At 41.0% G+C, this 12437-nt stretch overlaps 1 protein-coding gene across 1 annotated transcript; it reads left to right on the top strand.

The window, feature by feature from the left end:
- The first annotated feature begins 1198 nt into the window (after positions 1-1198).
- Positions 1199-12345, top strand: impg1b (interphotoreceptor matrix proteoglycan 1b). Its single transcript, XM_033988745.2, has 18 exons — positions 1199-1421; positions 2970-3155; positions 3346-3512; positions 3682-3710; positions 3785-3819; positions 3925-3971; positions 4057-4206; positions 4347-4405; positions 4483-4682; positions 4856-5122; positions 5389-6899; positions 7167-7256; positions 8286-8505; positions 8611-8821; positions 9062-9247; positions 9314-9497; positions 9796-9879; positions 12115-12345. The coding sequence occupies exons 1-18, from the start codon at positions 1355-1357 to the stop codon at positions 12196-12198; spliced, it is 3777 nt and encodes a 1258-aa protein (XP_033844636.1). The 5' UTR covers positions 1199-1354; the 3' UTR covers positions 12199-12345.
- The last annotated feature ends 92 nt before the right edge of the window (positions 12346-12437 follow it).

The raw sequence follows: 12437 nt of genomic DNA on the forward strand, positions 1-12437 counted from the left end.
AGAAGAGTATTACTATTATTATTATTATTATTAATAATACATATAAAAAAACATATTTAAAATAAAATACATTACAAGTAAGCCATTCTTTGAAAGTGAGTTTTAAAATTAGATTTAAACGCACCCACAGTGTTCGATAGTCTAATCTCTTCTGGCAGTGCGCTCCAGAGCTTTGTGGCCCTGACTGAAAAGGCCCTTTACCCTCTGGTCAGAAGTCAGGAGGAAGGCACAGTGAGGAATGTCTGCTCTGAGGAGCGCAGGGAGTGACTAGGGACATATGGTGACAATAGTTCACAAATGTAGGCAGGAGCAAAGCTGTGGATGGATGTACAGCTGAGATAAGAAACATCTAATCTCTACATTGTATTACGTGTTCTCACAATTATACATTTCCAAGAATATTCAAACATGATTAACAAAATTACTCAGCTGTACAGAGAAAACTGAACATTTCTTTCTCCTATTCAATTCAACGTTTGCCTTGTGTGTTTGATTTTGTCCCTTAATGCTATTAGATGATGCATCATGTTGCGTCATCGAACATCCACTTCTTACTTTTGAAGGACCAAAGACCATGGCAATTCAGATGAGGAGATGCACACCCAAAATGCGCTCTTCCTACCTGGCCTACTCAGAAATAGGTAACAGACAGAACACACGTCTCAATACAGCAGTGCAGGTTACTCATGCAACTTTGACTGAGGCTTTTTAACTGCTGTTGGCCTGACAGTTAATCTCCTTCACACGAGCAGTTGGAGAAAAGACAGGAGCATTACATTTCACCCATTTTTAAACTTATAAACCTGGATAAAAGGATCTGTGCACTATATTTTCATATTTACAGACAAATTAAATTAAGTTGTGTTTTTTCATGAATGAATGACCATTGAGCAATTGTTTTCTGTGGTACAAATTACAAAGCATATCACAAATCTACATGCGTAGACTGGAGTGGTGGTTTGGGGACAGAAAAAGTGGGGGCTATATTGTAAGCCCCAAATGGCTGGACAGTGCCCAAGTTTGTTGATCTGCCCAGAAGGCCACTAACAGGATGAGAGCAGCCACGTGGCCTTCCTGCGGATTACAAGCACCATGAGCAAGGTAAAGAGATTAAACTTGAAACCAAACTGCCTTTTAACCTTGGCTTCTTCATGTTCTGGCATTAAAACATTGCTGCTCCTCTTGCTCCTCCATGGTGTTATGTGGAAACATCTAAATTGTGGGAAGGGTGGCACCCGGAGCGGGTGCTGCTGACCAGTGCCTGGTACCTGATGCATGCCAACAAGACCGTGGCTGCGCTCGCAAGGACCACCGTGCAAGCTCTGCAAAAGGACTCGAGATAAAATAACTCATCATGATTCTGAAGATTGGAATATCCATACTCCTATTTCTGTCCACTCTCCAAGCCAGCCAACATATAGGTAAGTAACAAGTATAGAAAATATGTAAGAATTTGTACTGTTCTTATTATGTACTTTGTAATTTGACTGTTTCAACCTATAAATTCAACTGACCTATGCTCTTCTTAATACATTATTTACATGGATTAAGAACACATTTGTGAATACAGAGTTGACATAGATTGCATGTTTTGGTTGGCTCTGTTTGTGACGGGGAGGTAGGGAAGTGAGGGCAAGTGGGGGGTTTGGGTGAGCTCATTATCCAACAGGAAACAAAAGCCATTCTGTTCCTAATATTGCAGGACACTAATCTCTTGTGGCTTGTAGGAGGCCTTCAGAAGGTCTATTTGGCTGTATTTTGTATCCATATCTGTCTGAGTAGTGAAACAACATGCATGGATTTTATATAGTATCTGTTCATGTATATACTGAAATTGTGGTATTTAAAGTTTCTAAACAGTACAGACAGTAGCTGCAATCAAAGCCCTTGCATTGGCATTTGCAGTCTATTATAATATTGATATCTCATAATTTCTATACTTTTTAAATACCCTAAACGACACATGCAAAATTAAAACAGAAACATGTCTTTGTGCATCTACCTGAGTGTAATCTCTTTACGGTCCGCTCCTTACAGTTCACACCTGGAAAAGGGTCACTCTAATCCAAGAACGTCAGGTCAGGAACCACGTGGGATGAATGCAGAGTAGTTTTCTTTGAATATATGCAAAATAAAATAGCAAACTATGTAAAGACAGGAGAAAAGAACTGACACCAGACAAGGACAGAAGAGGGCGCACAAGTCCTCATTTTCTTTGCAACATGAGGCCAGTTGAACAAAGATCATGATGTAGTCTATCTTTCATTATTGTGTAGGCGTTTACAGATTGGATTGTGTCAGCTCATTGATATCATTTATAATTTGTCCCAGAAACATCAGTGGAATAGTGTAAAGTGCTTTTGACAACGTCTTGTGTTTTTCTAATTAGTACTTGGTTTGGTGGGATAGTACCAGTGTTAAATAGTTATCATAGTTTTCTCAGTCAAGTGGTAGTTTGGGCAAAAAAGTTGAAAAGTACAAAATACAGGAAGTAGCAGCTAGTCCTAAAATGGAATACATCTCCTCTAATATCTCTACCTAGGCATCAACACTGAAAATTACATTCAAACTGCAGAGAGAATATACACCCAAGTAAGGCATTTTTCTGGAAATTTAAATCTCCATTTAACAAAATAAATGCATTATTTCATTTATTTTTCTTATTTTTTTCATAACTTGAATTTAGACAAGATTTGGACATTGTTAACATTATGGATGCTAGGTAACAGTTATTGAATTATATGTCATCTGCTGCTCATATCCAATCGGGAAGGAAAATGATAAACTTCACACACACACACACACACACACACAAAAAAAAAAAAAAAAAAAAAAATTGAAACATATACAATTTTAAATAAAATCTTAAATATAATTTTGTTACCTGTGTTTTAGTGAAATTAGTGGTCTAACATGGCAAAATGTAGCTGTGGACTTTCTATTAATTTCCTCTTCTTCTTTCTGAAAAGACAGGGGTCTCGCTGGACTCAGAGATGTGAGATACAGACATTTCCTGGTGGCATCTCGCTCTGTCTCCTACAGCAGCAGCAGCAGGACTAAGCGCTCTGCTATTTTCAGCACAGGGGTCAAAGTGTGTCCGCAGGAAACAGCCAAGGCGGTCATCAGCAGCCACCGTGCTTATTACAAACTCAGAGGTCAGATGTGGGTCAAATGTGTATTTTAATTCAATCTAAAACTCACATATAGTAAGTGTCATGTTCAAGTTATTGGCCTAAATTACAATTTGCAACTGTGTCTTTTATGAATAGACTTTTCAAACTGGCATACACAAATACAGCGCAATGATAATAGAACAACCGTTGCTTATGTCCTATCTGTTTACAGTCTGCCAAGAAGCTATTTGGGAAGCATTTCGAGTCTTCTTTGATCGTGTTCCCAGCTCAGAGGAGTACATGTCCTGGGTTTACACGTGTCAACATGAAAACCTTTGCATGGATGACCTGGCCCGAAACTTCAGCTCTTCTCCTGAACATTTGGACATGGTAGCAAGAGTAAGTTCAATCATTACCAAACCCATCATAAGCTTAAGGGGTTGCGTGTTTAGTTCATTTGTTTGTGTTATGTGTTTGTGTCAAGGTTAATACTGTGGGGTCATAAAGGTCATGGGGTTAAGTCATGGACCTTTAAACTGAAAAAGCTCATGTTTGTGCTTCTTTGCAGAGAGTGGTTGAGCTGGCAGACAGTGAAGGGTAGGCACAAACATCGGACACATTTATCATTTGGGTTTTTTTTGTTTTTTAAAAAAAAATTTTTAATTTTTCAGAGCTTTGACTGAAACACCCGAGCCAGGCAGAGACTGTAAGTTTCTCATGGAGTGTTCAGGGAAATGTAACAATGTAGTCATAGCCTATTGTGCTTCTACTAGATTTTTACCTACACTGTATCTCTGTTTCTTTGTCTGAGGCCCCTGGACTCCTCAAGACAGCATCATTCCCACAGCACCTGCTGTGGTAAACATACTACTGAACCTTTCTGTTTTTGATAAAAAATATTGCTAACTAACTGGTCATGGTTCCTGTTTTGGTCCTGTTCTAGATATTAGAGGAGGCCAACCTGATCCCTGAGAAGCAGCAGCAGTGGATAGTGGAATTCAGTGTGACTGTGGAGGACCCCATCTACAGCGAGATCCTCCGAGACCCTACTACTCCTGAGTATGCTGATGTGATCCGGGAGCTTAGGGACAAGGTACTATCACAAGCTAGATCATACTTCTCATCGGATCCTTGAGCAGGACCCTCAATCACCTTGTTTGTGAATGTGTGATTGGTGGTGGTTAGTCATAGAATCAGTTTTTCATCAAATTTTAAATACACCTTAATTTTCAGATGTATCATGTTTTTGCAAAAATTCCTGGATTCAAAGAAATCCAAGTCCTGGGATTTCGGTAAGGAGACGAGTTTATTTCTGCAGCTAGAATTATAGTAATAAGTAATGAACAGGAGTTGTTTCTGTGCTCCTCAGGGCAGAGGACGTCACTGTGCGTTATGCAGTCCTATTTAACGGTGATACTGAACTCGGTGACCAGCCAGAGGGGTACCATGGCACTGATGTAGAGACACAGAGGGACATGAACCCACCCAAACTGCAGAACATCATCGTCATGGCTCTGAAACAAGACCATTCACTGCCACTGGACCTTAATACTCTCAACTTTGATGCTGGCACGTTGTCTATACTCCCATAAAGCTACTGAGGACAGGAAAGCATTATGTCATAGTGAAAGGGGGATTATACTTGAAGTGATCTATTATCTTGTTTTAGAAAATATGTAGAAGCTTCAAAATGTGAGCCTTAAATTATAAAATTTTAACTCAACATTCTTCTTGTGTCACAGTGTACGAAGTGGAAGACCACATGAACAAAATGGCACATACTGCAGCGCCCCCTATAGAAGAAACTTCAACCGTTGCTATGGCTGCATCTGAACACTCAGAAGATTCCATTGTATCAACAGAAACACAAACAGTTATGCTCTTCATCCCTGAAGGTCTGACAGATGTCATTTGGGTTGAACCAGAGAAAACTCCCACACGTCCTGCAGAGGATGCTGTGACACAGGTGAAAGAAGAGGATGGGTTCTTTGTAGAGTCCCCAGCGACAGGTGAGACTATATAGTCAATGCATGTGAGGAGGGTAGCAGAGCTGGTGGGAGATATATATATATATATATATATGTATATATATATATATATATATATATATATATATATATATATATATATATATATATATATATATATATATATATATATATATATATATATATATATATATATATATATATATATATATATATATAAACTCTTAGTTAGTTGAATGTAAATAAATACATAATAATAATCTTGCTAATTGTCTTTCTTTTTCAAGAACCTGAAGTGGTTGTACATTTGTTGAGTGATGATACACCAACACAGACCACAGAGATACAGGCTACAGTCCCCACTGCTCTGGAGCTCACTGTACAACACGACGAGGACAGAGACACTGCCATGGAGACTTCAGCTCCAGCAGCAGAAGAAGCTTCAGAAGGGAGCAGTGAGGAGAGTGTTCACCCAATTGAGGAGACTACGCTGACTGAGAGCACCCCCACCGAGGGGGACAGTGTGTCCTCTGAGACCACCCCCACCGAGGGGGAGAGTGTCTCCTCTCAGAGCACCCCCACCGAGGGGGACAGTGTGTCCTCTGAGAGTACCATCACAGAAGGGGACGGTGTGTCCTCTGAGAGCACCCCCACCGAGGGAAACAATTTGTCCTTTGAGAGTACCATCACAGAAGGGGACAGTGTGTCCTCTGAGACCACCCCCACAGAGGGGGACAGTGTCTCCTCTGAGAGTACCATCATAGAAGGGGACAGTGTGTCCCCTGAGAGCACCTCCACTGAGTTGGACAATGGACTCTTCTCTGAGAGCAACCTCATAGAGAGGGACAGTGTCTCCTCTGAGAGTACCATCACAGAAGGGGACGGTGTGTCCTCTGAGAGCACCCCCACCGAGGGAGAAAATTTGTCCTCTGAGAGTACCATCACAGAAGGGGACAGTGTGTCTTCTGAGAGCACCCCCACCGATGGGGACAGTGTGTCTTCTGAGAGCACCCCCACCGAGGGGGACAGTGTCTCCTCTGAGAGTACCACCATAGAAGGGGATAGTGTGTCCCCAGAGAGCACCCCCACTGAGTTGGACAATGGACTCTTCTCTGAGAGCAACCTCATAGAGAGGGACAGTGTGTCCTCTGAGAGCACCCCCACCGAAGGGGACAGTGTGTCCTCTGAGATCACCCCCACTGAGGGGGACAGTGTATCCTCTGAGAGTACCATGATAGAAGGGGATAGTGTGTCCCCAGAGAGCACCCCCACTGAGTTGGACAATGGACTCTTCTCTGAGAGCAACCTCATAGAGAGGGACAGTGTGTCCTCTGAGAGCACCCCCACCGAAGGGGACAATGTGTCCTCTGAGAGCACCATCACAGAAGGGGATGGTGTGTCCTCTGAGAGCACCCCCACCGAGTTGGACAATGGACTCTTTTCTGAGAGCAACCTCATAGAGGGGGACAGTGTGTCCTCTGAGAACATCCCCACCGAGGGGGACAGTGTGTCCTCTGAGAGTATGCCCACAGAAGGGGACAGTGTGTCTTCTGAGAGCACCCTCACTGTGGGGGAAAGTGGGAGTGGACTGTCCTCTGATGCTGACAGAGGCTTGTATGAGTGGACATCAGCCCCTGCTATGAGACAGGCCAGCACTCCTCTGATGGCAGCTGTAGAAAGGAGCAAAGACCTGGTGGTGTTTTTTCGCCTGAGGGTCTCCAACATGATGTTTACAGACAACCTCTTCAACAAAGAATCTGCTGAGTACAAATCCCTGGAGAACACCTTTCTGGAGCTGGTAGGTTTTCACACTGACACACAGACCCCACAGATAATTATATTGCTACTTGCAGCTATTTGTTGAGTATTTTGAGTACCTTACTTCAAAAATTGTCTGCAGCTCTCTTTTGTGTCCCTTTGGCTGACTTAAGTTTCTACATGTGTATTGTTGTGAAATGTGCTTTCATACTGGTGTTATGCTGAGGTTATGCTGGTGTTATTCTGGCATGTTTGAACAAAACATCACGTGATCAGAAAATGGAATAAAATCATTTGTTTCACATAGACACAGCGGCCTGGGCTCAGAAAGCAGCAGAACCCTGGAGCTTCCCGTAAATCAGGGTCACACAGTCTGAGAACCTTAGCCTCCATCCCGGTACATTCCTCCCTTGTTTTAGGGGACATTCATATCCCTGAGAATACCTTGTCTGTTCCTCTCACTAACCTTTGCACAATCGAGCTCCAAGCACATCCATGTTTGTTTTTGTTGAATTAATTCAAACCCTGCCTTCCAATAATCTGGGACCTTAAACACTTAGAAATAGAATATGTATTCAAGGCTTGTTAACTTTTATCCAGTTTAATATGCTCAATTTCCTTCAAATACCAGTCACAACCGCCTACATCATATGCTGTGATTTAGTGATTTACACAAGAGCACACTGTAAGCTACTGACCACATTGCAAATTAAGTGTAACATACTGCACATAGTCCCAGGTTAGTGAGAACACAGGGTCTGTATATAATGAATAATCATATCTGGTTAAGTAAAACTAACTATGGGGTCCAGGGGCCCAGTGGTACCTCATCCAGTAACCCACAGGTCTGTAGATCGATTCCCATTGTAAGGCTTATCTAAAGATATCAATGCTATCCACATTGTGTTTAATGCATGACTTAGTTGCATGACTGTTTGCCAGAGAGTGGGTTGCCAAATGTGCTAGAATCCTGCTTTACCCTCATTAATCACCTAACCACAATATGACTGTAACATATAGTGATATAAACTAATCAAGACCAACAACAGATCCAGGTGTGATATAACACTGGGACTAACCATGGGCTGAACCAGTTCGGCATTACAATGCTATAAATTAAACCATACCATAATATGTATAAGCAGAGAACTCAAAGAAACCCATGTTTACCAGAGGTACAACATACTTCCACTTACTCGTATACTTACTTGCATACTTACTTGCATACTTACTTGCATACTTACTTGCATACTTTCTTGCATACTTACTTGCATACTTTCTTGCATACTTAATACATTCAGGATATGTAGACATTTTTCTTCACTTGTTTGGAACACCAAGATGTACTAACACATGTTTGTCATCAAATATTGAAACACCACAGTGAAAAAGAATAAGCATTAAACTCTGAAAACTGTTCCAACAGCTTCTTCCATATCTGGAAACCAACCTGACGGGCTTCAAAGCCCTGGAGATCCTGAGCTTCCAGAATGGCAGCGTAATAGTAAACAGTAAGATGAAGCTGAACAAAGCTGTGCCATACAACGTAACTGAGGCAGTGCACTGTGTCCTGGAGGACTTCTGTAACTCCGCCTCCAGCCAGCTCGACATCCAGGTGGACAGCCGGTCTCTGGAGGTAGAACCAGGTCAGTATAGTGCACTTATGTGGCCAATGTCCAAAACATAAAAAGTCCAAAATAATTTGGGGCCTGCATTGGCTTAATAAATGTTTCTTGTCCTTCTACTCCCAGCTGACGCGCCAGATCTCTGTCAGTCCATCACATGCTCCGAGTTCTCTCGGTGTATGATAAATGGCTGGAGTGGAGAGGCCGAGTGTGTCTGTGATCCAGGATATAGTGCAGTGGAGGGCCAGCCCTGTCAGAGCCTATGCACTCTGGAGCCAGACTTCTGCCTCAACGGAGGCCTGTGTCAAAACATACCAGGCCACGGTGCCACCTGCAGGTACAACTCACATCAGCACAAGTCCAAAAGATATAATGAGATGTTATTAGTAAACAGCTTGCTCATATTAATACTTGTTCCATGGGCCATGACTATTATGTTCTTGCTTCAGTGTAAAACTATCTACAGCATTAAAAAAACGAAACCCTTCTCTTTCATTGAAATAAACTCTTTTTAAATATTGACTTAATCATGCGATATTTTATTTGTTAAACATTTCTTTTGGTGTGCATTTTTCAGATGCCCCGTTGGTAAATACTGGCACTACCATGGAGAGCGCTGTGATGAGCTGATCACTCTGCCCCTGGACACTTCGCTCATTCTCACTGGCCTCGTGGGCAGTCTCTGCCTTGTTGGTGCTGTTATCGGCATTCTAATATTTATTAACAAGAAATGCATCAGGCCCCTAAAAACTGTGACCACGGTGTAAGTATATGATCTGAAGTTTGACTGTTGTTTGCTTCAACATTACATTGTTTTTCCACATTGTAGGCACACTGTTGCTCCTTATGCCTTTGACCACACGTTGCGGGTGAACCCTGTATTTCAGAATGATGATGAATTGATAACTCAGATGTCCACATTGCCTTATCCTTCAAGCTCTGTGTCTTCACAGTCACAAACACCTGAACAAGAGCATTTTGCTTCAATTGAAAATATCCATCTAAGTATTGAGGTATTGAGGGCTGAAGTCTCTAACCTCAACTAAACCAGTCCCTGTAGAATCATAAGCTCAACTAAACCTCTCCCTCTATAATCATAAGCCACATTAATCATTAATATTGTACACTTTGTTTTACTATTTCAGGCACTAACACTTTGTATTCCAGTGTAAAGTTTGCTAACATCTACACCAGTTGTTTAAATTTAACATCTTCCAAATTGGCAAGAACAATTGGAAATTCCAACCATAAATGTAGTTTTCATCTGAACTGAAATATATAGTATCACTCACAATCTTTTCTTGTTTGTAGATCCCCAGACAGCTCTACACAACAAGATCAGAAAAGTTAGTATCAGATATGGTGGACTTCCACCATTGCATACCACACAGTCAGGTAAGGTGCACACAAATATAACATGTACTGTAATGTCACTTATGGTGTCTTTGAATGTTTGAGTGTGGCTTATTTGGATGATTAAATAAAATGTTTTTCTAAACATTTCACAAAGTAAGACTGAAAGAAGGAGTGATTAGTAATCTGACACAAATATGATGTGAAACATGCACCTGTAGAACAAAAGAGGATAGAAAGAAGAAAAACTAATAAATCCAGAAACAACACGTTTGTAAAAGGGTGTTGAGGTTGTACTGAGATAGATCAAAGTCACTTATGTTTCGTACCAGGTGCATGTTGGCCTTTTCCCTTCATAGAATCCCTGAGCAGTTACACTGAAGATATCAGGACATACTGAGATGCAAGTCGTTTCATTCTTCACCCAAAATTAGGTGCAGAACAAACTCAGTGAACTAAGCGTCCTGACACATACTTCTAACCATTCCTGGACTCCAGGAGATGGTCATTATTCACTGTATCAAACAGTATGTGCCACTAATATAAGATTATTAGCTTTGTTTGTATGTTGTTCAGGGCTTCATCATTATATGGGAGGTGTGTGCAAAATGGGGGCAAGTGTAAGAAGAGATCTGGAGCTGTCTGGAGTTATTGACAGACATGGTGGATATGGCTTGTGGGATACTAGCTGACAGGTCTTCTGTTTTTATGAGGGATTTTGTTCTCCCCCATTCTGCCCAGCTAACTCGCATGTTGTTTTTTGTTCCTGCTTCAATGAGGAGAGATGATGGAGCTTTTGATCTGGTTGGTGCTTTGGGGGTGGTGCGTGTTCGGTGGGGCACAGGTGAGATGATGAGGGTTTAACTGTGCCTTACTGGGTGCTACAGTGTTCTTTGATAAACCATGATCTATTGCTTAACTCACAGGTGATGCACTGGTGGGTTTTGGAAGGAGGGGGAGCCTTCACATGGCGCTGCTTCTACCTGTTCACTTTCCTCTAATAGTGTCTGATTATAGCCCTGAAGGACACACGCTGATAGTCGTAAATAGCAACTATGGGGTCACTCACTTGGTGCTGGTCTTGATATCTGACATTATCTGCAGTATATTTGAGCATGTCATCCGGTCTGGTCAAGAGTGCAGCAATGATATACACTCCGCTAAGAGCTTCAGGGCTGCAAGACAAGGGTCATTCATGATTGATAATGCACAAACCGCCTGTGTGTGTATGTCTGTGTGTGTGAACTAACCAGTGTGCTCACTCCCTCACCACTGCTGTCAGGATGGAACTGTGGAGCTTTAGGATGTCACAAAGTTGTTTCTCCAGTTGTCAGAAAAGTGTTGATGTCAAACAATTGCTGGGTTTCCAATGCCATCGCAGCATTCTATACAGATGGGTGACAGCTAAAATAGTTAAAATGCTGCTTTTTGTTGTAATACAGTGAGTTCTTGGGTCTAGTCAATAATAGAAATGATCAGGTTAAACATTTGTGAATTTACCTTTTGGATATTTCATAGCAAAGTACAATGTGATCAATATGAAAATCCGCTTCTTGCCCCATCTGGGAGTATGACATCATCACATACTAGAATCTGTAATTCTCTGATTTTTTGAACGAAATAACAAAAATAGAAATTCAAAAACATTGAACCTTAACAGCATTTATTAGAGGTGGGTGCCATAAACTTTCTATATTATTGCTATGGGGTCAAAGTAATTACAACTGACAACAATCATGCCTTTAGAGTTCAATAATGGCACCGCTTTTTCTGAGGCTATTGTAAAAAAACAACTTCCTTTTTGTTTATTTAAAGTGATAGAGAAGATGTTGAACTTTGTGCCAGTTTTTGTTTCATGTGGATTATAGTAATTACACAGATATTGACCATAAACCAGGTCAACAAATCTACAGATTCCACTATAGTATTCTGATCTGTCCTCCAGCTTTAGAAGCATTGCCATAACAGCATTAATCCTACACAAAGTCATATTTTTTTCTGTGTGATGATCAAATAGGCATAGACAGGAAAAAGTAATGTGACTGAAACTTATGAATATTTGCTATTGTATTGATTGAATTTTGTACTGTAAAATCTGAAAAATCCACTCTTGGCCTGCTTCTTTTTTATGAATAGTAATCGCCCTACTTTATCTATGTACCTACACCACAAAATATTTAACAGCACTCTTGCCTTAGTTAAACCAACAGGTCAATTGAACTCTTACATTTTTTTTCTCCATTTTGGGTCATATTTTATTCCTTTTCTGATTTACAGACGTGGCGGCCACAAAACCCAGGGAGAACCTGCTGTGTTCTGAGAGCTTCAGAAAATGACTGCTTGGATATAACTGTGGTGTGAGTTTAGTTTACATACAAAGAGTAGGATCTGTTCCTGTTTCCTTTGTCCGAGGTGGTTCTTTCCTCATAATGAGGTATTAATTATTTATTGGATACATAAAGAAGAAGTTGGTACATAGACTGATATAAAACAAATGTGATAGCTGGCCTGGAGAGCTGTATATTGTCATGTATGATGTATCATTAATACATTTACATTTTACATTAAAATGAAAATGTTAAAATCTATTAAATAATGAT

Source organism: Periophthalmus magnuspinnatus, chromosome 22, assembly GCF_009829125.3.
Source record: "Periophthalmus magnuspinnatus isolate fPerMag1 chromosome 22, fPerMag1.2.pri, whole genome shotgun sequence".
NCBI classification, from domain to species: Eukaryota; Metazoa; Chordata; class Actinopteri; order Gobiiformes; family Gobiidae; genus Periophthalmus; species Periophthalmus magnuspinnatus.

Bases quoted from the DNA above. Each gene is read 5' to 3' on its own strand.
- impg1b (XM_033988745.2), top strand. From the start codon at position 1,355: ATGATTCTGAAGATTGGAATATCCATACTCCTATTTCTGTCCACTCTC. The intron at 4,406-4,482 runs GTAAGGAGACGA...TGTGCTCCTCAG, and splicing joins ATCCAAGTCCTGGGATTTCG to GGCAGAGGACGTCACTGTGC. The intron at 9,880-12,114 runs GTAAGGTGCACA...TCTGATTTACAG, and splicing joins ATTGCATACCACACAGTCAG to ACGTGGCGGCCACAAAACCC.